The sequence below is a fragment of the Eucyclogobius newberryi genome, unplaced genomic scaffold (assembly GCF_026437365.1).
Source record: "Eucyclogobius newberryi isolate DKJ021-1_F unplaced genomic scaffold, fEucNew1.0.hap1 SCAF_38, whole genome shotgun sequence".
Lineage (NCBI taxonomy): Eukaryota > Metazoa > Chordata > Actinopteri > Gobiiformes > Gobiidae > Eucyclogobius > Eucyclogobius newberryi.
In genome coordinates, this window is record NW_027316034.1 from 682,501 (window position 1) to 707,132 (window position 24,632).

At 51.3% G+C, this 24,632-nt stretch overlaps 1 protein-coding gene across 4 annotated transcripts in view; it reads right to left on the reverse strand.

The window, feature by feature from the left end:
• The window catches only part of cdc42bpb (CDC42 binding protein kinase beta (DMPK-like)), a 116,401-nt gene that overhangs the window by 48,426 nt on the left and 43,343 nt on the right, over positions 1-24,632 (reverse strand). For all 4 annotated transcript variants that reach the window (XM_072462143.1, XM_072462146.1, XM_072462144.1 and 1 more), the window contains 8 exons: positions 14,483-14,683; positions 9,550-9,798; positions 9,141-9,339; positions 5,233-5,331; positions 5,029-5,159; positions 2,097-2,327; positions 836-934; positions 1-143 (listed from right to left, as the gene is read on the reverse strand). The exon at positions 1-143 is cut by the window's left edge and continues 87 nt beyond it. In XM_072462143.1, coding sequence (XP_072318244.1) covers positions 1-143; positions 836-934; positions 2,097-2,327; positions 5,029-5,159; positions 5,233-5,331; positions 9,141-9,339; positions 9,550-9,798; positions 14,483-14,683 — 1,352 coding nt within the window. The remainder of the gene's footprint in view (positions 144-835; positions 935-2,096; positions 2,328-5,028; positions 5,160-5,232; positions 5,332-9,140; positions 9,340-9,549; positions 9,799-14,482; positions 14,684-24,632) is intronic.

Below are 24,632 nucleotides of genomic sequence, written 5' to 3' on the forward strand. Positions count from 1 at the left end.
TGTGAGCGCAGTTCTTTGATCTCTGTGCAGTGGGCGGAGTCTCGCCGCTGCAGCTCCTCCTGATTGGCCAAAGTGCGATCAAGCTCCGCCTTAAGTCGCCGCAGCTCTGCCCCCTGAGCAGGATTAAGCTCCACCCCCAGCACCTGATTGGATCAAATGCAGACATAATTTAACACCAAAATTACAAAGTTACTACTAGTAATAGTAGTGCTCTCTTTACGGTACAGCGTAAAACACATACTTTGAAGACGTAAACTACAGTAAGTGACCGTAAATGCAGTGTGCTGCTAACCGCCATTAAAAGTAACAGAAGAGTAGTAGTAGTATTAGTAAAAGTACTTTATCAGTAGTAGTAGTAGTACTAGTAGTAGCAGTAGTAGTAATAATAATAATAGTATTTATATAAGTAGTAGTAGCAGTAATAATAATAGTATTTTTATAAGTAGGAGTAGTAGTAGTAAAAGTATTATTATTAACAGCCGTAGCAGTAGTAGTAGTAGAACTAGTAGTAGCAGTAGTAGCAGTAATAGTAGAAGTAGTGTAGTAGAAGCAGTAGTAGTAGCAGTAGTAGTAGTAGTAGCAGTAATAGTAGTAGTAGCAGTAATAGTAGTAGTAGCAGTAGTAGTAGTAGCAGTAATAGTAGTAGTAGCAGTAGTAGTAGTAGCAGTAGTAGCAGTAGTAGCAGTAGCAGTAATAGTAGTAGTAGCAGTAGTAGCAGTAGTAGCAGTAGCAGTAATAGTAGTAGTAGCAGTAATAGTAGTAGTAGCAGTAGTAGTAGTAGCAGTAGTAGCAGTAGTAGCAGTAGCAGTAATAGTAGTAGTAGCAGTAATAGTACCTTTGCGCTCTGTAACTCTCGTCCAAACGCTTCGCTGTTTTCTCGGAGCTTCTTCTCTTTCTGAGCCTCAGATCGAGCCTCGTCCAACAGCGCCTCCAGCTGGAACACCACAGCACTGCATCAAGTGACACACATGACCTCTGACGTTCTCCCCTCCCTCTGGCGCGTTCTCCCCTCCCTGGCGTTCTCTCACCTCCCTGGCATTCTCTGGCGTTCTCTCACCTCTCTGGCGTTCTCTGGCGTTCTCTCACCTCTCTGGCGTTCTCTCACCTCTCTGGCGTTCTCTGGCGTTCTCTCACCTCTCTGGCGTTCTCTCACCTCTCTGGCGTTCTCTGGCGTTCTCTCACCTCTCTGGCGTTCTCTCACCTCTCTGGCGTTCTCTCACCTCCCTGGCGTTCTCTCACCTCCCTGGCGTTCTCTCACCTCCCTGGCGTTTTCTCCCCTCTCTGGCGTTCTCTCCCCTCTGGCGTTTTCTCCCCTCTCTGGCGTTTTCTCCCCTCTCTGGCGTTCTCTCACCTCTCTGGCGTTCTCTCACCTCTCTGGCGTTCTCTCACCTCTCTGGCGTTCTCTCACCTCTCTGGCGTTCTCTCACCTCCCTGGCGTTCTCTCACCTCCCTGGCGTTTTCTCCCCTCTCTGGCGTTCTCTCCCCTCTGGCGTTTTCTCCCCTCTCTGGCGTTTTCTCCCCTCTCTGGCGTTCTCTCCCCTCTCTGGCGTTCTCTCACCTCTCTGGCGTTCTCTGGCGTTCTCTCACCTCTCTGGCGTTCTCTGGCGTTCTCTCACCTCTCTGGCGTTCTCTCACCTCTCTGGCGTTCTCTCACCTCTCTGGCGTTCTCTCACCTCCCTGGCGTTCTCTCACCTCCCTGGCGTTTTCTCCCCTCTCTGGCGTTCTCTCCCCTCTCTGGCGTTCTCTCCCCTCTGGCGTTTTCTCCCCTCTCTGGCGTTTTCTCCCCTCTCTGGCGTTTTCTCCCCTCTCTGGCGTTCTCTCACCTCTCTGGCGTTCTCTCACCTCTCTGGCGTTCTCTCACCTCTCTGGCGTTCTCTCACCTCTCTGGCGTTCTCTCACCTCCCTGGCGTTCTCTCACCTCCCTGGCGTTTTCTCCCCTCTCTGGCGTTCTCTCCCCTCTGGCGTTTTCTCCCCTCTCTGGCGTTTTCTCCCCTCTCTGGCGTTCTCTCCCCTCTCTGGCGTTCTCTCCCCTCTGGCGTTCTCACCTCTCTGGCGTTCTCTCCCCTCTGGCGTTCTCCCCTCTCTGGCGTTCTCACCTCTCTGACACGTGCCTGGTTGCTCCGGTTCTCCTCTGCTTCCCTGTAGAGACTCTGGAGCTGCTCTTGATGGTCCCTGATGGTCCGGTTCAGTCTCTTCTCATTGGTCCGGAGCTGGTCCAGAGTCTCAGACAGTTCTGAGAACTCTGACATGGCCTGTTTACGCAGCTTATGAGCTTCTCTGAGCTCCTTGTTCTGAGCGCGCAGGCGATCCAAGGACTCCTGCAGCTGCTGTGAACCAGAGAGGAGAACTGTGAGGAGAACCAGAAGTGTGAGGAGAACCAGAACATGAACTAAATGAAACAAAGAACCGGCTGCTGTGAAAGAAGAGAACTGTGAGGAGAACCAGAACTGTGAGGAGAACCAGAACATGAACTAAATGAAACAAAGAACCGGCTGCTGTGAAAGAAGAGAACTGTGAGGAGAACCAGAACATGAAGAACTAAACGACACAAAAGAGACTCTCTGAGACTACGTCACGGGGTGGGCGGGGCACACACGCTCTCTCTGAGACTACGTCACGGGTTGGGCGGGGCACACACGCTCTCTCTGAGACTACGTCACGGGGTGGGCGGGGCACACACGCTCTCTCTGAGACTACGTCACGGGGTGGGCGGGGCACACACGCTCTCTCTGAGACTACGTCACGGGGTGGGCGGGGCACACACGCTCTCTCTGAGACTACGTCACGGGGTGGGCAGGGCACACACGCTCTCTCTGAGACTACGTCACGGGGTGGGCGGGGCACACACGCTCTCTCTGAGACTACGTCACGGGTTGGGCGGGGCACACACGCTCTCTCTGAGACTACGTCACGGGTTGGGCGGGGCACACACGCTCTCTCTGAGACTACGTCACGGGGTGGGCGGGGCACACACGCTCTCTCTGAGACTACGTCACGGGGTGGGCGGGGCACACACGCTCTCTCTGAGACTACGTCACGGGTTGGGCGGGGCACACACGCTCTCTCTGAGACTACGTCACGGGGTGGGCGGGGCACACACGCTCTCTCTGAGACTACGTCACGGGTTGGGCGGGGCACACACGCTCTCTCTGAGACTACGTCACGGGTTGGGCGGGGCACACACGCTCTCTCTGAGACTACGTCACGGGTTGGGCGGGGCACACACGCTCTCTCTGAGACTACGTCACGGGTTGGGCGGGGCACACACGCTCTCTCTGAGACTACGTCACGGGTTGGGCGGGGCACACACGCTCTCTGAGACTACGTCACGGGTTGGGCGGGGCACACACGCTCTCTCTGAGACTACGTCACGGGGTGGGCGGGGCACACACGCTCTCTCTGAGACTACGTCACGGGGTGGGCAGGGCACACACGCTCTCTCTGAGACTACGTCACGGGGTGGGCGGGGCACACACGCTCTCTCTGAGACTACGTCACGGGGTGGGCGGGGCACACACGCTCTCTCTGAGACTACGTCACGGGGTGGGCGGGGCACACACGCTCTCTCTGAGACTACGTCACGGGTTGGGCGGGGCACACACGCTCTCTCTGAGACTACGTCACGGGTTGGGCGGGGCACACACGCTCTCTCTGAGACTACGTCACGGGGTGGGCGGGGCACACACGCTCTCTCTGAGACTACGTCACGGGTTGGGCGGGGCACACACGCTCTCTCTGAGACTACGTCACGGGTTGGGCGGGGCACACACGCTCTCTCTGAGACTACGTCACGGGTTGGGCGGGGCACACACGCTCTCTCTGAGACTACGTCACGGGTTGGGCGGGGCACACACGCTCTCTCTGAGACTACGTCACGGGTTGGGCGGGGCACACACGCTCTCTCTGAGACTACGTCACGGGGTGGGCGGGGGAGCCAGATGGCTCTTGGGTGGGGGCGAATATCAAACCGAGCCGTTTGCATTTCCGGGTTGGTGAAGGGTCCAAGTTCTGGGTGATGCACAACACTTATTATCCAATCCACTTTATTTCTATAGCACGATTTACACAACCAGAGGGTCCAAAGTGCTTCACAGCAAGATAAAAGACTACAGAGGCAAAAATAGGATAAAAGTAATAAAATAAGATATAAAACAAAATCAAATAGAAAATTAAATCAAACAAAACACAAATCAATGGAATAAAAATAAACAAAATAAAATAAATAAAAGGTGCTGCCCTCCCAACACGTATAAAACATACAACACGTATAAAACATACAACACATAAAACACATACAACACGTATAAAACATACAACACGTATAAAACATACAACACGTATAAAACATACAACACATAAAACACATACAACACGTATAAAACATACAACACATAAAACACATACAACACGTATAAAACACATACTACACACTACATGGAGTTAAGAGCCAGAGAAAACAGATGGTTTTAAGAAGTGATTTAAAAAGAGGCTTTTCTTATGGGGAGTGGCACTTTGTTCCACTGGAGCTGCCACTGCAAAGGCTCGTTCACCTCTGACCTTTAGCCCGTGGCACTGTAAGGAGCTGGTCAGCTGACCTGAGGGAACGGCTGGGAGTGTAGGGGTGTAGCAGCTTGGAGAGGTCAGGAGGGGCAGGACCATTTAAGGCTTTAAAAGTAAATAAAAGAGTTTTAATGAATCCTAAAATGAACGGGCTCCAGTGGAGTGAAGCTAAAAGAGGCAAAATGTGCTCATATTTTATTGTTCCAGTTAAAATGATCAAATATAGACTTAGGATAGACTACGAAACGTGAAAAAAGCATGATATGGCAGCTTTAAACAAAAGAACCTGCTGCTGTGAAAGAAGAGAACTGTGAGGAGAGCCAGAACTGTGAGGAGAGCCAGAACTGTGAGGAGAGCCAGAACTGTGAGGAGAGCCAGAACTGTGAGGAGAGCCAGAACTGTGAGGAGAGCCAGAACTGTGAGGAGAACCAGAACTGTGAGGAGAGCCAGAACCCTTGATGTTTGTACCTTGTGAGTTTCTTCTTTCTCTTGTTTCAAACTCTTGACTTGTTTTTCCAGCGTTCGAAGTTTGGAGGCGGAGCTTTCGTCCTGACGCAGAGAGACCGCCTCCTCCAGCTGCTTCTCCAGCCTATCAGAGTCTGCAACGGTTTAGACGAGCCAATAAGAGAGAGAACAGGTTCTGACAGACCAATCAGAGAGAGAAGATCTGACCTGTCAGTTTCTTCTTGAGGCGTTCGACTTCTTCATTGAGTTTTTTAATTTCTTTTTCTCGAGACAAAGTTCCAGCTCGAGTCTGAGGCTGAGAAAACTCTGCAACACACAAAGACCACATGGGACCACACAAGACCACACGGGGGCGCTGCAGCTGCACTAAAGACCACACGTGACCACACGAGGGCGCTGCAGCTGCACTAAAGACCACACGTGACCACACGGGGGCGCTGCAGCTGCACTAAAGACCACACGTGACCACACAAGGGCGCTGCAGCTGCACTAAAGACCACACGTGACCACACGGGGGCGCTGCAGCTGCACTAAAGACCACACGTGACCACACGAGGGCGCTGCAGCTGCACTAAAGACCACACGTGACCACACGAGGGCGCTGCAGCTGCACTAAAGACCACACGTGACCACACGGGGGCGCTGCAGCTGCACTAAAGACCACACGTGACCACACGAGGGCGCTGCAGCTGCACTAAAGACCACACGTGACCACACGAGGGCGCTGCAGCTGCACTAAAGACCACACGGGGGCGCTGCAGCTGCACTAAAGACCACACGTGACCACACGAGGGCGCTGCAGCTGCACTAAAGACCACACGTGACCACACGAGGGCGCTGCAGCTGCACTAAAGACCACACGTGGGCGCTGCAGCTGCACTAAAGACCACACGTGACCACACGAGGGCGCTGCAGCTGCACTAAAGACCACACGTGACCACACGGGGGCGCTGCAGCTGCACTAAAGACCACACGTGACCACACGGGGGCGCTGCAGCTGCACTAAAGACCACACGTGACCACACGGGGGCGCTGCAGCTGCACTAAAGACCACACGTGACCACACGAGGGCGCTGCAGCTGCACTAAAGACCACACGTGACCACACGGGGGCGCTGCAGCTGCACTAAAGACCACACGTGACCACACGAGGGCGCTGCAGCTGCACTAAAGACCACACGTGACCACACGAGGGCGCTGCAGCTGCACTAAAGACCACACGTGACCACACGAGGGCGCTGCAGCTGCACTAAAGACCACACGTGGGCGCTGCAGCTGCACTAAAGACCACACGAGGGCGCTGCAGCTGCACTAAAGACCACACGTGACCACACGAGGGCGCTGCAGCTGCACTAAAGACCACACGTGGGCGCTGCAGCTGCACTAAAGACCACATGAGGGCGCTGCAGCTGCACTAAAGACCACACGTGACCACACAGGGGCGCTGCAGCTGCACTAAAGACCACACGTGACCACACGAGGGCGCTGCAGCTGCACTAAAGACCACACGTGACCACACGAGGGCGCTGCAGCTGCACTAAAGACCACACGGGGGCGCTGCAGCTGCACTAAAGACCACACGTGACCACACGAGGGCGCTGCAGCTGCACTAAAGACCACACGTGGGCGCTGCAGCTGCACTAAAGACCACACGTGACCACACGAGGGCGCTGCAGCTGCACTAAAGACCACACGTGACCACACGGGGGCGCTGCAGCTGCACTAAAGACCACACGTGACCACACGGGGGCGCTGCAGCTGCACTAAAGACCACACGTGACCACACGGGGGCGCTGCAGCTGCACTAAAGACCACACGTGACCACACGAGGGCGCTGCAGCTGCACTAAAGACCACACGTGACCACACGGGGGCGCTGCAGCTGCACTAAAGACCACACGTGACCACACGAGGGCGCTGCAGCTGCACTAAAGACCACACGTGACCACACGAGGGCGCTGCAGCTGCACTAAAGACCACACGTGGGCGCTGCAGCTGCACTAAAGACCACACGTGACCACACGAGGGCGCTGCAGCTGCACTAAAGACCACACGTGACCACACGAGGGCGCTGCAGCTGCACTAAAGACCACACGTGGGCGCTGCAGCTGCACTAAAGACCACACGAGGGCGCTGCAGCTGCACTAAAGACCACACGTGACCACACGAGGGCGCTGCAGCTGCACTAAAGACCACACGTGGGCGCTGCAGCTGCACTAAAGACCACATGAGGGCGCTGCAGCTGCACTAAAGACCACACGTGACCACACAGGGGCGCTGCAGCTGCACTAAAGACCACACGAGGGCGCTGCAGCTGCACTAAAGACCACACGTGACCACACAGGGGCGCTGCAGCTGCACTAAAGACCACACGTGGGCGCTGCAGCTGCACTAAAGACCACACGAGGGCGCTGCTGCTGCACTAAAGACCACACGTGACCACACAGGGGCGCTGCAGCTGCACTAAAGACCACACAAGGGCGCTGCAGCTGCACTAAAGACCACACGTGACCACACAGGGGCGCTGCAGCTGCACTAAAGACCACACGAGGGCGCTGCTGCTGCACTAAAGACCACACGTGACCACACAGGGGCGCTGCACTAAAGACCACAGGTGACCACACGGGGGCGCTGCAGCTGCACTAAAGACCACAGGTGACCACACGGGGGCGCTGCAGCTGCACTAAAGACCACACGTGACCACACGAGGGCGCTGCAGCTGCACTAAAGACCACACGTGACCACACGAGGGCGCTGCAGCTGCACTAAAGACCACACGTGACCACACGGGGGCGCTGCAGCTGCACTAAAGACCACACGAGGGCGCTGCAGCTGCACTAAAGACCACACGTGACCACATGAGGGCGCTACAGCTGCACTAAAGACCACACGTGACCAAGCGAGGGCGCTACAGCTGCACAAAAGACCACACGTGACCACACGGGGGCGCTGCAGCTGCACTAAAGACCACACATGACCACACGAGGGCGCTGCAGCTTCACTAAAGACCACACATGACCACACGAGGGCGCTGCAGCTGCACTAAAGACCACACGTGGGCGCTGCAGCTGCACTAAAGACCACATGAGGGCGCTGCAGCTGCACTAAAGACCACAAGTGACCACACAGGGGCGCTGCAGCTGCACTAAAGACCACACGTGACCACACAGGGGCGCTGCAGCTGCACTAAAGACCACACGTGGGCGCTGCAGCTGCACTAAAGACCACACGAGGGCGCTGCTGCTGCACTAAAGACCACACGTGACCACACAGGGGCGCTGCAGCTGCACTAAAGACCACACGAGGGCGCTGCAGCTGCACTAAAGACCACACGTGACCACACAGGGGCGCTGCAGCTGCACTAAAGACCACACGAGGGCGCTGCTGCTGCACTAAAGACCACACGTGACCACACAGGGGCGCTGCACTAAAGACCACAGGTGACCACACGGGGGCGCTGCAGCTGCACTAAAGACCACAGGTGACCACACGAGGGCGCTGCAGCTGCACTAAAGACCACACGTGACCACACGGGGGCGCTGCAGCTGCACTAAAGACCACACGTGACCACACGAGGGCGCTGCAGCTGCACTAAAGACCACACGTGACCACACGAGGGCGCTGCAGCTGCACTAAAGACCACACGTGACCACACGGGGGCGCTGCAGCTGCACTAAAGACCACACGTGACCACACGGGGGCGCTGCAGCTGCACTAAAGACCACACGTGACCACACGAGGGCACTGCAGCTGCACTAAAGACCGCACGAGGGCGCTGCAGCTGCACTAAAGACCACACGTGACCACATGAGGGCGCTACAGCTGCACTAAAGACCACATGTGACCACACGAGGGCGCTACAGCTGCACTAAAGACCACACGTGACCAAGCGAGGGCGCTACAGCTGCACAAAAGACCACACGTGACCACACGAGGGCGCTGCAGCTACACTAAAGACCACACGTGACCACACGAGGGCGCTACAGCTGCACTAAAGACCACACGTGACCAAGCAAGGGCGCTACAGCTGCACTAAAGACCACATGTGACCACACGGGGGCGCTGCAGCTGCACTAAAGAGTTCATATAAAGTCTATCATTGTGACTCTGTTCTGACCTGAAAGTTTCTGGTGAAGTTCTTGTTTCTCTCGCTCCAGTTTTTGGATCTTCTGCTCGAGCTCCGCCCCCCGGGACAAGCCCTCACCTGTCACACCTGTCATGCTCAGGCCACGCCCACTGGGACAGGTGTAAGTGAAGCCCACGAATGGAAGCTGCTGTCCAGAGAAACTGCTGGGAGCGACGGGAGCGCTGACCTCCTGAAGAGAGAAACAGTCTGAACCAGGTCTAGTCTTGGTCCTGGTCTAGTCCCAGTCCAGGTCTAACTGGGTTCTTGAGCGTGATGTCGGTCTAAAGCGGGATTAAACCAGGTCTAACTGGGTTCTTGAGCGTGTCGTCGGTCTAAAGCAGGATTAAACCAGGTCTAACTGGGTTCTTAAGCGAGTCGTCGGGACTAAACCAGGTCTTACGGGGTTTTTGAGCAATTCGTCGTCCACATCGAAGTTGGAGGTGTCCGTGGGCGAGGACACGTCGGGGATGTAGGGCGCTGCTGTGGTCCGGATCTGGTCCCAGTCGATCCCAGAGAAGAAGGAGTGATCTTTAAAGTCCTGGATCCCTCTGAGGCCCAGTCTGGACTCACGAGGACAGAGCAGGAGCTGGATCAGGTCCCGAGCCGAGTCCGACACATCTGAGACGTGAGCGGGGAACGCCAGGCGGTCCTGAAGACACCACAACAGAGACATCAGGACTAACACCAGGAGGGCCTGGAACAGCTGACACTGCCCTCTGCTGGACACTGCCCTCTGCTGGACACTGCCCTCTGCTGGACACTGCCCTCTGCTGGACACTGCCCCAATGCTGGACACTACCCTCTGCTGGACACTGCTCTCTGCTGGACACTGCCCTCTGCTGGACACTGCTCTCTGCTGGACACTGCTCTCTGCTGGACACTGCCCCACAGCTGGACACTACCCTCTGCTGGACACTGCTCTCTGCTGGACACTGCCCCACAGCTGGACACTGCCCTCTGCTGGACACTGCCCTCTGCTGGACACTGCCCCACTGCTGGACACTGCTCTCTGCTGGACACTGCCCCACTGCTGGACACTGCTCTCTGCTGGACACTGCTCTCTGCTGGACACTGCCCCACAGCTGGACACTACCCTCTGCTGGACACTGCTCTCTGCTGGACACTGCCCCACAGCTGGACACTACCCTCTGCTGGACACTGCCCCACAGCTGGACACTGCTCTCTGCTGGACACTGCCCTCTGCTGGACACTGCCCCACTGCTGGACACTACCCTCTGCTGGACACTGCTCTCTGCTGGATACTGCCCCACAGCTGGACACTGCTCTCTGCTGGACACTGCCCCACAGCTGGACACTACCCTCTGCTGGACACTGCCCCACAGCTGGACACTGCTCTCTGCTGGACACTGCCCTCTGCTGGACACTGCCCCACTGCTGGACACTGCTCTCTGCTGGACACTGCCCCACAGCTGGACACTACCCTCTGCTGGACACTGCTCTCTGCTGGATACTGCCCCACAGCTGGACACTGCCCTCTGCTGGACACTGCCCCACTGCTGGACACTGCCCTCTGCTGGACACTGCCCTCTCGTTAGCTCCACTGTAGCTCCACGTTAGCTCCACGTTAGCTCCACGTTAGCTCTACGTTAGCTCCACATTAGCTCCACGTTAGCTCCACGTTAGCTCCACGTTAGCTCCACGTTAGCTCCACGTTAGCTCTACGTTAGCTCCACATTAGCTCCACGTTAGCTCCACGTTAGCTCCATGTTAGCTCCACGTTAGTTCCACGTTAGCTCCACGTTAGTTACACGTTAGCTCCACGTTAGTTCCACGTTAGCTCCACGTTAGCTCCACGTTAGCTCCACGTTAGTTCCACGTTAGCTCCAACGTTCACAAGGACCACACGTCTCTTTCCTCGCTCAGACTTCTGCTCAGCTCTAGTTTAGTGCACGAGCTGAGCAGTGCGAGGGCGGCTGCTGCAAAGGACTGTGGGTATCGTAGTTCTAGCGATAAAAGCGCAATATATCGGGCCAGGTTAAACGTCTGGGGGGCCCGGGCCAGGTTTAAGCGGCTGCGGGGCCCGGGCCAGGTTTAAGCGGCTGCGGGGCCCGGGCCAGGTTTAAGCGGCTGCGGGGCCCGGGCCAGGTTTAAGCGGCTGCGGGGCCCGGGCCAGGTTTAAGCGGCTGGGGGGCCCGGGCCAGGTTTAAGCGGCTGGGGGCCGCAGGTTAGACCCCCCTGGTGATGACATTTTTTAATCTGTTTTTCACTGTCGACTTCAAGGAAACTAATGTTGTGATTTTGAAAAATAAATAGAATTGAACTGAAGATCAGAGTCCAGAGAGACCGGACCTGCTCCAGTCCAGATTTAGACCGAACTGGGACAAGCGCCAGGAGACAAGACCCAGAAACAAGACCAGGAGACAAGGTTTAGACCGGCATGTGAACCAGAAACAAGACCAGGATCTGAACCAGCTTGGGACATGTGTCTAAGGACACGGGACGCTGGGACATGTGTCTAAGGACACGGGACGCTGGGACATGTGTCTAAGGACAGGGGACGCTGGGACATGTGTTTAAGGACACGGGACGCTGGGATATGTGTCTAAGGACACGGGACGCTGGGACATGTGTCTAAGGACACAGGACGCTGGGACATGTGTCTAAGGCACGGGACGCTGGGACATGTGTCTAAGGACACAGGACGCTTGGACATGTGTCTTAGGACACGGGACACTGGGACATGCGTCTAAGGACACGGGACATGTGTTTAAGGACACGGGACGCTGGGACATGTGTTTAAGGACACGGGAGGCTGGGACATGTGTTTAAGGACACGGGAGGCTGGGACATGTGTCTAAGGACACGAGACACTGGGACATGTGTTTAAGGACACAGGACGCTAGGACATGTGTTTAAGGACACGGGAGGCTGGGACATGTGTTTAAGGACACGGGAGGCTGGGACATGTGTTTAAGGACACAGGACGCTGGGACATGTGTTTAAGGACACGGGAGGCTGGGACATGTGTTTAAGGACACAGGACGCTGGGACATGTGTTTAAGGACACAGGACGCTGGGACATGTGTTTAAGGACACGGGACGCTGGGACATGTGTTTAAGGACACAGGACGCTGGGACATGTGTTTAAGGACACGGGAGGCTGGGATATGTGTCTAAGGCACGGGACGCTGGGACATGTGTCTAAGGCACGGGACGCTGGGACATGTGTCTAGGGACACAGGACGCTTGGACATGTGTCTAAGGACACGGGAGGCTGGGACATGTGTTTAAGGACACTGGATGAATTGTATTGAATTGGAGTGTAAAATAAACATGTATCTGGGGAGGTGTTTTGGGCGTGTCCCACCGGGAAGACCCAGGACACGCTGGAGGGACTATGTCTCTCTGGCCTGGGAACACCTCGGGATCCCCCTGGAGGAGGTGTCTGGGGAGAGGGAAGTCTGGGAGTCCCTGCATAGACTGCTGCCCCCGCGACCCGGCCCGGGACAAGAAGAAGATGTGGAGGAGCAGCAGCTCTACTCCGAGGTCCTCCCGTGTGACTGAGCTCCTCCCCTTATCTCTAAGAGAGCGCCCAGCCACCCGGCGGAGGAAACTCATTTCGACCACTTGTATATGCAATCTTGTCCTTTGGGTCATTAAAGCTCATGACCATAGGCCAGAGGGCCGGCCATCATTGTGTGGAAAAAAATAAATTTTAATTAAATATCAAATAAAATATCACTTTTATGTCAAATATAGGCTATGGAATCTATTATTTAATTAATTTCACATCATATTTATTAAGGACACAAGCGCACACAGATGCCTCAGGGCAACAACAACAAAACAAACCAAAAAACATATTACTTGGCATGTTTGGCGGGCCGGATTCTAAAGACATTAAAAGACGCTTCACTGTTTAGTCCAGGTCTGGTTCTACTTAGGGTCTTATAAAAGGTCTATACCTGGTGGTCCATGATCTACTTAGGGTCTAATAAAGGGTCTATACCTGGTGGTTCATGATCTACTTAGGGTCTTATAGGGGTCTATACCTGGTGGTCCATGATCTACTTAGGGTCTAATAAACGGTCTATACCTGGTGGTTCATGATCTACTTAGGGTCTTATAAAGGGTCTATACCTGGTGGTTCATGATCTACTAAGGGTCTTATAAAGGTTCTATAACTGGTGGTTCATGATCTAGTTAGGGTCTTATAAAGGTTCTATACCTGGTGGTTCATGATCTACTTAGGGTCTAATAAAGGGTCTATACCTGGTGGTTCATGATCTAGTTAGGGTCTTATAAAGGTTCTATACCTGGTGGTTCATGATTTACTTAGGGTCTAATAAAGGGTCTATACCTGGTGGTTCATGATCTACTTAGGGTCTTATAAAGGGTCTATAACTGGTGGTTCATTAACTACTTAGGGTCTTATAAAGGTTCTAAACCTGGTGGTTCATGATCTACTTAGGGTCTTATAAAGGGTCTTATAAAGGGTCTATACCTGGTGGTTCATGATCTACTTAGGGTCTTATAAAGGGTCTATACCTGGTGTTCATGATTTACTTAGGGTCTAATAAAGGGTCTATACCTGGTGGTTCATGATCTACTTAGGGTCTTATAAAGGGTCTATAACTGGTGGTCCATGATCTACTTAGGGTCTAATAAAGGGTCTATACCTGGTGGTTCATGATCTACTTAGGGTCTTATAAAGGGTCTATACCTGGTGGTTCATGATCTAGTTAGGGTCTTATAAAGGTTCTATACCTGGTGGTTCATGATCTACTAAGGGTGATATAAAGGTTCTATACCTGGTGGTTCATGATCTACTTAGGGTCTTATAAAGGTTCTATAAATGGTGGTTCATGATCTAGTTAGGGTCTTATAAAGGGTCTATACCTGGTGGTTCATGATCTACTTAGGGTCTTATAAAGGGTCTATACCTGGTGGTTCATGATTTACTTAGGGTCTAATAAAGGGTCTATACCTGGTGGTTCATGATCTACTTAGGGTCTTATAAAGGGTCTATAACTGGTGGTTCATTAACTACTTAGGGTCTTATAAAGGTTCTAAACCTGGTGGTTCATGATCTATTTAGGGTCTTATAAAGGTTCTATACCTGGTGGTTCATGATCTACTTAGGGTCTAATAAAGGGTCTATACCTGGTGGTTCATGATTTACTTAGGGTCTAATAAAGGGTCTATAACTGGTGGTTCATGATCTACTTAGGGTCTTGTAAAGGGTCTGAACCTGGTGGTTCATGATCTATTTAGGGTCTTATAAAGGGTGGTTCATGATCTAGTTAGGGTCTTATAAAGGGTCTAAACTCGATGGTTCATGATCTACTTAGGGTCTTATAAAGGTTCTATACCTGGTGGTTCATGATCTTCCCGTAGGTCTCCAGCAGACTCTCGGCATAGAAGGGCGTCTCCCCGTAGAGCATCTCGTAGACGCAGACACCTAAAGACCACCAGTCGCACTCTGGACCGTAACGACCTCGTCCCGCCTCCATCGCCTGAAGGATTTCAGGAGAAATGTAGTCCGGGGTCCCGACCGCCACCGAGGACTGGACCTGAGGAGAGCCAGAGCTAAACCAGGGCTAAAGCAGAGCTAAACCAGGGCTAAAGCAGAGCTAAACCAGGGCTAAACAAGAGCTAAACCAGGACTGAACCAGGGCTAAACAAGAGCTAAACCAGGACTGAACCAGGACTAAACCAGGACTAAACCAGGACTAAACCAGGTCTAAATCAAGATTAAACCAGGTCTAAATCAAGATTAAACCAGGTCTAAACCAGGACTAAACCAGGACCAAACCAGGTCTAAACAAGAGCTAAACCAGGGCTAAACCAGGGCTAAACCAGGGCTAAACAAGAGCTAAACCAGGGCTAAACCAGGGCTAAACCAGGGCTAAACCAGGACTGAACCAGGGCTAAACAAGAGCTAAACCAGGACTGAACCAGGACTAAACCAGGACTAAACCAGGTCCAAACCAGGACTAAACCAGGTCTAAACCAGGTCTAAACCAGGACTAAACCAGGACTAAACCAGGACTAAATCAAGATTAAACCAGGACTAAACCAGGACTTAACCAGGTCTAAACCAGGTCCAAACCAGGTCTAAACCAGGACTAAACCAGGACTAAACCAGGGCTAAAGCATGGCTAAAGCAGGGTTAAAGCAGGGCTAAAGCAGAGCTAAACCAGAGCTAAACCAGAACTAAACCAGGACTAAACCAGAACTAAACCAGAACTAAACCAGAGCTAAACCAGAACTAAAACAGGACTAAACCAGAGCTAAGCCAGAACTAAACCAGAACTAAACCAGAGCTAAACCAGGACTAAACCAGAGCTAAACCAGAACTAAACCAGGACTAAACCAGAACTAAACCAGGACTAAACCAGAACTAAACCAGAGCTAAACCAGGACTAAACCAGAGCTAAAATAGGACTAAACCAGAACTAAACCAGGACTAAACCAAAACTAAACCAGAACTAAACCAGAGCTAAACCAGAGCTAAACCAGAACTAAACCAGAACTAAACCAGGACTAAACCAGAACTAAACCAGGACTAAACCAGAACTAAACCAGGACTAAACCAGAGCTAAACCAGGACTAAACCAGGACTAAACCAGAGCTAAACCAGGACTAAACCAGGACTAAACCAGGACTAAACCAGGACTAAACCAGAGCTAAACCAGAGCTAAACCAGAGTGAAGGTCCAGGCCAAGTTTCCTCTCGACTTTCGGCCTTGTTTTGTTTGTTATGATGGACTAAATATGTTGTTATTGAAAATGAAATATATATGTTATATAATATATCTGAAATATAATATAATAAATATAATATTGAACAGATTTCACATCAGAATCAGAAAAGGTTTATTGCCTTTGTCAGTGAACAAAAACAAAAGCTCAAAACTCGGAACTTGCTTAAGGTGCAACATGAAACTATAAAGGCAAAAAAACTAAAATAAGTATGAATAAAAAATAGGATTAACTCGATACATTACGACTTCTACTAAATGATAAATATACAATCGTACAGTTTGGTCGGATATAGCGTAAAACCCAGAAGTGTAAAATGACAGGAAGTAGAGCTGAGTTCTTAAACAGAATCCCTCTGTGATGTCATCAATGTGCGACGTGCCATTGAAAACAGAGCGTCTGAATGTATGTATGTATGTCATGGATGTACTATATGATCTGGATGGGCCACGCCCCCTCTGCCTCTGGCTCCAAAGTGAGTAGTGGCCACTTCGCAGAATGCAGCCTTTTGGTCGGACAATTTCAGGAGTTCGGCCTCTAAAATGACCGAAAATGCAAAAAAATTTTTAGTCAAAAAATAAAATAGAATAGAACATTTTTAACCTCCCGGAGAACAGTGTACGCGCACCGAGCGAAACTAAACACAAGCAGAAGAACACGTGACGGAAACTAAACACAAGCAGAAGAACATGTGACGGAAACTAAACACAAGCAGAAGAACACGTGACGGAAACTAAACACAAGCAGAAGAACACGTGACGGAAACTAAACACAAGCAGAAGAACGTGACGGAAACTAAACACAAGCAGAAGAACACGTGACGGAAACTAAACACAAGCAGAAGAACGTGACGGAAACTAAACACAAGCAGAAGAACATGTGACGGAAACTAAACACAAGCAGAAGAACATGTGACGGAAACTAAACACAAGCAGAAGAACACGTGACGGAAACTAAACACAAGCAGAAGAACAAGTGACGGAAACTAAACACAAGCAGAAGAACACGTGACGGAAACTAAACACAAGCAGAAGAACACGTGACGGAAACTAAACACAAGCAGAAGAACATGTGACGGAAACTAAACACAAGCAGAAGAACAAGTGACGGAAACTAAACACAAGCAGAAGAACACGTGACGGAAACTAAACACAAGCAGAAGAACACGTGACGGAAACTAAACACAAGCAGAAGAACAAGTGACGGAAACTAAACACAAGCAGAAGAACAAGTGACGGAAACTAAACACAAGCAGAAGAACACGTGACGGAAACTAAACACAAGCAGAAGAACATGTGACGGAAACTAAACACAAGCAGAAGAACAAGTGACGGAAACTAAACACAAGCAGAAGAACACGTGACGGAAACTAAACACAAGCAGAAGAACACGTGACGGAAACTAAACACAAGCAGAAGAACACGTGACGGAAACTAAACACAAGCAGAAGAACATGTGACGGAAACTAAACACAAGCAGAAGAACAAGTGACGGAAACTAAACACAAGCAGAAGAACACGTGACGGAAACTAAACACAAGCAGAAGAACACGTGACGGAAACTAAACACAAGCAGAAGAACATGTGACGGAAACTAAACACAAGCAGAAGAACAAGTGACGGAAACTAAACACAAGCAGAAGAACACGTGACGGAAACTAAACACAAGCAGAAGAACACGTGACGGAAACTAAACACAAGCAGAAGAACACGTGACGGAAACTAAACACAAGCAGAAGAACACGTGACGGAAACTAAACACAAGCAGAAGAACACGTGACGGAAACTAAACACAAGCAGAAGAACATGTGACGGAAACTAAACACAAGCAGAAGAACACGTGACGGAAACTAAACACAAGCAGAAGAACACGTGACGGAAACTAAACACAAGCAGAAGAACGTGACGGAAACTAAACACAAGCAGAAGAACGTGACGGAAACTAAACACAAGCAGAAGAACGTGACGGAAACTAAACACAAGCAGAAGAACATGTGACGGAAACTAAACACAAGCAGAAGAACAAGTGACGGAAACTAAACACAAGCAGAAGAACACGTGACGGAAACTAAACACAAGCAGAAGAACATGTGACGGAAACTAAACACAAGCAGAAGAACAAGTGACGGAAACTAAACACAAGCAGAAGAACACGTGACGGAAACTAAACACAAGCAGAAGAACACGTGACGGAAACTAAACACAAGCAGAAGAACGTGACGGAAACTAAACACAAGCAGAAGAACACGTGACGGAAACTAAACACAAGCAGAAGAACATGTGACGGAAACTAAACACAAGCAGAAGAACACGTGACGGAAACTAAACACAAGCAGAAGAACAAGTGACGGAAACTAAACACAAGCAGAAGAACATGTGACGGAAACTAAACACAAGCAGAAGAACATGTGACGGAAACTAAACACAAGCAGAAGAACACGTGACGGAAACTAAACACAAGCAGAAGAACATGTGACGGAAACTAAACACAAGCAGAAGAACACGTGACGGAAACTAAACACAAGCAGAAGAACACGTGACGGAAACTAAACACAAGCAGAAGAACATGTGACGGAAACTAAACACAAGCAGAAGAACATGTGACGGAAACTAAACACAAGCAGAAGAACATGTGACGGAAACTAAACACAAGCAGAAGAACAAGTGACGGAAACTAAACACAAGCAGAAGAACATGTGACGGAAACTAAACACAAGCAGAAGAACATGTGACGGAAACTAAACACAAGCAGAAGAACATGTGACGGAAACTAAACACAAGCAGAAGAACATGTGACGGAAACTAAACACAAGCAGAGGAACACGTGACGGAAACTAAACACAAGCAGAAGAACGTGACGGAAACTAAACACAAGCAGAAGAACAAGTGACGGAAACTAAACACAAGCAGAAGAACGTGACGGAAACTAAACACAAGCAGAAGAACATGTGACGGAAACTAAACACAAGCAGAAGAACATGTGACGGAAACTAAACACAAGCAGAAGAACACGTGACGGAAACTAAACACAAGCAGAAGAACGTGACGGAAACTAAACACAAGCAGAAGAACGTGACGGAAACTAAACACAAGCAGAAGAACGTGACGGAAACTAAACACAAGCAGAAGAACAAGTGACGGAAACTAAACACAAGCAGAAGAACAAGTGACGGAAACTAAACACAAGCAGAAGAACAAGTGACGGAAACTAAACACAAGCAGAAGAACACGTGACGGAAACTAAACACAAGCAGAAGAACATGTGACGGAAACTAAACACAAGCAGAAGAACGTGACGGAAACTAAACACAAGCAGAAGAACAAGTGACGGAAACTAAACACAAGCAGAAGAACAAGTGACGGAAACTAAACACAAGCAGAAGAACACGTGACGGAAACTAAACACAAGCAGAAGAACAAGTGACGGAAACTAAACACAAGCAGAAGAACAAGTGACGGAAACTAAACACAAGCAGAGGAACGACACAACGAGACCACGATACACGTAAGTTGTGTTTGTTTGTCATTCCTCATGTTTCACACATCGTTCCATATGAAGTGTAAATTAAACTTATGCATAAGTAACGACTTCAGGTTCGAGCTTTAAAAATGATGTGAAAAGAGGAACTTTTGTGTTACAGCCAAATGTAAATGTGTCATAACATATTCCACTTTTTACAACATGATCCATGTTCTAATGATTATCTTCTCATCTTCTCCAGAGTGAAGCAGCCGTCCAGAGCAGAGCTGAGCGTCCAGAGCAGAGCTGAGCGTCCAGAGCAGAGCTGAGCGTCCAGAGCAGAGCTGAGCGTCCAGAGCAGAGCTGAGCGTCCAGAGCAGTGAGTCTGGTCCTTGTCTGTGCTGACCGGAGCTCTACAGGTCACTGCAGGTCACTACAGGTCACTACAGGTCACTGCAGGACACTGCAGGTCACTACAGGTCATAGCAGACAGAGTCATCTCAAGTAAACTCCTGACGACTCCAAAGCAAAAGGTATTTTAAGAATAACTTTTGCATTGACTAAAAGTAAACAGTAGAATCAGTATTTTGAATTTATAAAATAACAATTTATGTCTGATTGTTATGACCAAAAAAACTAAATAATAATTGTTCTACAAAAGAGACACATGTGTCACATATTAAGTGTGTGTTCTATGACTTGTATAATCTAAACATGTGACATGTTCTGTTTGTCTCTGTCATATGATGGAGCTGAACGGAGGAGTTTACTGAAGTCCTTTTCACCATAACCATGGAAACAAAGTCTTGCTAAATACTGAGATATTCAGTTTGTTCTATTTGACTTTTGTTGTTTTATCATTGTTCATTGTTTTATGTTGCACTGAATCACCAAAGTAAGTTCTGATGTTTGTGAATTCTGTTCTTTGACAATGGAATAAACCTTTTCTGATTCGGAAGCCTCTTATGATGACAACAAAAACAAGGCCGTTTACGTCGTCCCGATCAGCGTCATCGGGGCCCCATCCTGGAGCCAGGCCTGGGATGGGTGCTCGATGGCGAGCGCCTGGTGGCCGGGTCTTACCCCACGGGGCCCGGCCGGGCACAGCCCGAAAGAGCGACGTGTGGCCGCCCTCCCGTGGGCCCACCACCCGCAGGAGGATCCATAAGGGGCCGGTGCAGAGAGATCTGGGCGGCAGTCGACGGCAGGGGCCTCGGCGACCAGATCTCCAGACACAGAGACTAACTCTGGGGACATGGAATGTCACCTCGCTGGGGGGAGGAGCCTGAGCTTGTGCGGGAGGTTGAGCGATACCGACTAGATATAGTCGGCCTCACCTCCACGAACAGTTTGGGCTCTGGAACCATCTCCTCGAGAGGGGCTGGACGCTCCACTTCTCTGGTGTTGCCCGCGGGGAGAGGCGGCGGGCTGGTGTGGGCGGGGCTGGTGTGGGCGGGGCTGGTGTGGGCTTATAGCCCCTCAGCTCAGCCGCCACGTGTTGGAGTTCACCCCAGTGAACGAGAGGGTCGCGTCCCTCCACCTTCGGGTGGGGGACAGGTCTCTCACTGTTGTGGCGGCCTACGGGCCGAACAGCAGTGCAGAGTACCCGGCCTTCTTGGAGTCCTTGGGAGTCCTTGGGAGGCGTACTGGACAGTGCACCGACCGGGGACTCCGTTGTTCTACTGGGGGACTTCAACGCCCACGTGGGCAATGACAGTGACACCTGGAGAGGGGTGATCGGGAAGAACGGCTTCCCCGATCTGAACCCGAGCGGTGTTCAGTTATTGGACTTCTGTGCTAGCCACGGATTGTCCATAACAAACACCATGTTCAAGCACAAGGTCCATCAGTGCACATGGCACCAGGACACCCTAGGCCGGAGGTCAATGATCGACTTTGTTGTCGTGTCATCAGACCTCCGGCCGCGTGTCTTGGACACTTGGGTGAAGAGAGGGGCAGAGTTGTCAACCGATCACCACCTGGTGGTGAGTTGGATCCGCTGGCGGAGGAGGAAGCCGGACAGACTTGGCAGACCCAAGCGCATTGTGAGTGTCTGTTGGGAACGTCTTGTGGAGCCCTCTGTCAGTAGGGTATTCAACTCGCACCCCCGGGAGAGCTTCTCCCATGTCCCGGGGGAGGCTGGGGACATTGAGTCCGAGTGGACCATGTTCTCCGCCTCCATTGTTGATGCGGCTGCTCGGAGCTGTGGTCGCAAGGTCTCCGGTGCCTGTCGTGGCGGCAACCTCCGAACCCGGTGGTGGACACCGGAAGTAAGGGATGCCGTCAGACTGAAGAAGGAGGCCTATCAGGCCACTCTGGCTTGTGGGTCTCAGGAGGTCATCGACAGGTATCGGCAGGCCAAGCGAGCCGCGGCTCGTGCTGTTGCAGAGGCAAAAACCCGGGCCTGGGAGGAGTTCGGGGAGGCCATGGAGGAGGACTATCGGTCGGCCTCAAAGAAATTCTGTCAAACCGTCCGGCGCCTCAGGAGGAGGAAGCAGTGCTTCACCAACACCGTTTACGGTGCGGGTGGAGGCCTGCTGACCTCGACTGGTGATGTCGTCGGACGGTGGAAGGAATACTTTGAGGATCTCCTTAATCCCTCAGTCACGTCTTCCGAAGAGGAAGTAGAGACCGGGGACTCAGAGGCTGGCTCATCCATCACCCAAGCTGAAGTCACTGAGGTTGTTCGCAAACTCCTCAGTGGCTCCGGGGGTGGATGAGATCCGCCCTGAGTACCTAAAGTATCTGGATGTTGTAGGACTGTCTTGGTTGACACGTCTCTGCAACATCGCGTGGCGGTCGGGGACCGTGCCTCTGGACTGGCAGACCGGGGTGGTGGTCCCTCTGTTCAAGAAGGGGGACCGGAGGGTGTGTTCCAACTACAGAGGGATCACGATCCTCAGCCTCCCGGGTAAGGTCTATTCCAAGGTACTGGAGAGGAGAATCCGATCGATAGTCGAACCTCGGATTCAGGAGGAGCAGAGTGGTTTAGGTCCCGGTCGTGGAACACTGGACCAGCTCTATACCCTCCATCGGGTGCTCGAGGGTTCATGGGAGTTTGCCCAACCAGTCCACATGTGCTTTGTGGATCTGGAGAAGGCTTTCGACCGTGTCCCTCGGGGTGTCCTTTGGGGGGTGCTCCGGGAGTACGGGGTCCGGGGCCCTTTGCTCAGGGCTGTCCGGTCCCTGTATGACCGGAGCAGGAGCTGTGTTCGCATTGCCGGCAGTAAGTCAGACCTGTTCCCAGTGCATGTTGGACTCCGCCAGGGCTGCCCTTTGTCACCGGTTCTGTTCATAATTTTTATGGACAGAATTTTGGAGGGTCGGAGGGTGTGGTCAGGGGTCGGAGGGTGTCCGTTTTGGGGACCACAGGATCTCATCTCTGCTGTTTGCAGACGATGTTGTCCTGATGGCTCCATCAAACCCGGACCTGCAGCTGCACTGGGACGGTTTGAGCCGAGTGTGAAGAGTCTGGGATGAGAATCAGCTCCAAATCCGAGGCTGTGGTTCTCGACCGGAAAAAGGTGGCTTGCCCTCTTCAGGTGGGTGGGGGGTCCTTGCCCCAAGTGGAGGAGTTCAAGTATCTCGGGGTCTTGTTCACGACTGAGTGAAGGATGGAGCGTGAGATCGACAGGCGGATCGGTGCAGCGGCTGCAGTGATGCAGTCGCTGCATCGGACCGTTGTGGTAAAGAGGGAGCTGAGCCGAAAGGCAAAGCTCTCTATTTACCGGTCGGTCTACGTTCTGACCTCACCTATGGTCATGAGCTTTGGGTAGTGACCGAAAGAACAAGATCGCGGATACAAGCGGTCGAAATGAGTTTCCTCCGCCGTGTGGCTGGGCGCTCCCTTAGAGATAAGGTGAGGAGCTCGGCCACACGGGGGGAGCTCGGAGTAGAGCCAGCTGAGGTGGCTCGGGCATCTGTTCCGGATGCCTCCTGGGCGCCTCCCTCGGGAGGTGTTTCAGGCATGTCCCACCGGGAAGAGGCCCCGGGGAAGACCCAGGACACGCTGGAGAGACTATGTCTCTCGGCTGGCCTGGGAACGCCTCGGGATCCCCCCGGAGGAGTTGGAGGAAGTGTCTGGGGAGATGGAAGTCTGGGAGTCCCTGCTCAAACTGCTGCCCCCGCGACCCGGCCCCGGATAAAGCGGCAGAAAATGGATGGATGGATGATTCTGATTCTAATAATAATGATGATAATAATAATAAACAGTACACAGACTCAAAACTCCTCTTAACCTGTTTCCATCCACCTATTTGGCCCTGTGCGCAATGGTTGGACCCAAATGGCATTGCAATGCAATGGCATTAAAAGAGGATCTTACAGCCCACATGTGAGTGTGATGCATCATGGGAAAGCTTAGGCCTTCTAGTTTCTGCAGATGTGCACATGTCACACTGTCAGGGCTTCAGAACTTACACTACAGAGGCCCAAACATGAACAAAACATCCTTTTTTTAATCTCGCCTGAATATTGTTAATTTGTAATGGTCCTGAGCATGACATACTTCATTGTGTGTTTATGCTGTTCACTGTACATGCTGTTGTCATGACAACAACTGTGTAAAGTTTCAGAGCTCTAGGAACAGGCATTTTGGTGCTTTGACCTTTTTGTGTCAAAAAGTATATTCAACTGTGCCAAACTGTTTTATTACAATTTTAGCTCCTCTATGATCATAAAACATACATTTTGATGTTTTGTAGAACCACTAATACTATTATAACTGCTAAAAACAATATATGTGAAAATGTGTAAATATGAGTTTACCCATGAATTTCCCATATAGAGGTGAAAAAAAAATATATAATATTTTTGTATTGGTAGAATAATACATATAGCTAACAAAATGCGCGCCCAAAAGGCAAATAAAATCAGAAAACGTGATGCGTAAAATCTAGTCCCCTCCTCTCCTCCTCTTTACAGCCGTTACGCACGAGAACAGGGTCTATTCTGTGTGAATAAGTTCTAAGTCCCGCCCCCCATTCGAAAGCTATTTTTATTGGCTAGAATAATATGTCAATCAAAGTCCGCTAAGTCCATGCTGACGTTAGCTATGTGGCTAAAAACAAGCTAGCTTTGCACTTCGGAACCGGCGCAGTTTTCCCTCCGGAGGCTGTAGAGGACAAAGCCGTGACAGTGGACGGTCTCATTCTGTAGGAAACAGTCTGAAGAAAAGATCGATACAAACAGCATCTTATAAGTCAAACAGGTCGTTTGTTCTGGACGAGCCTTCATCCTGACCATCATCAGAGAAGAAAACTTCGTTTAACTTGACAATATCTGGAAATGGGAAAACTTC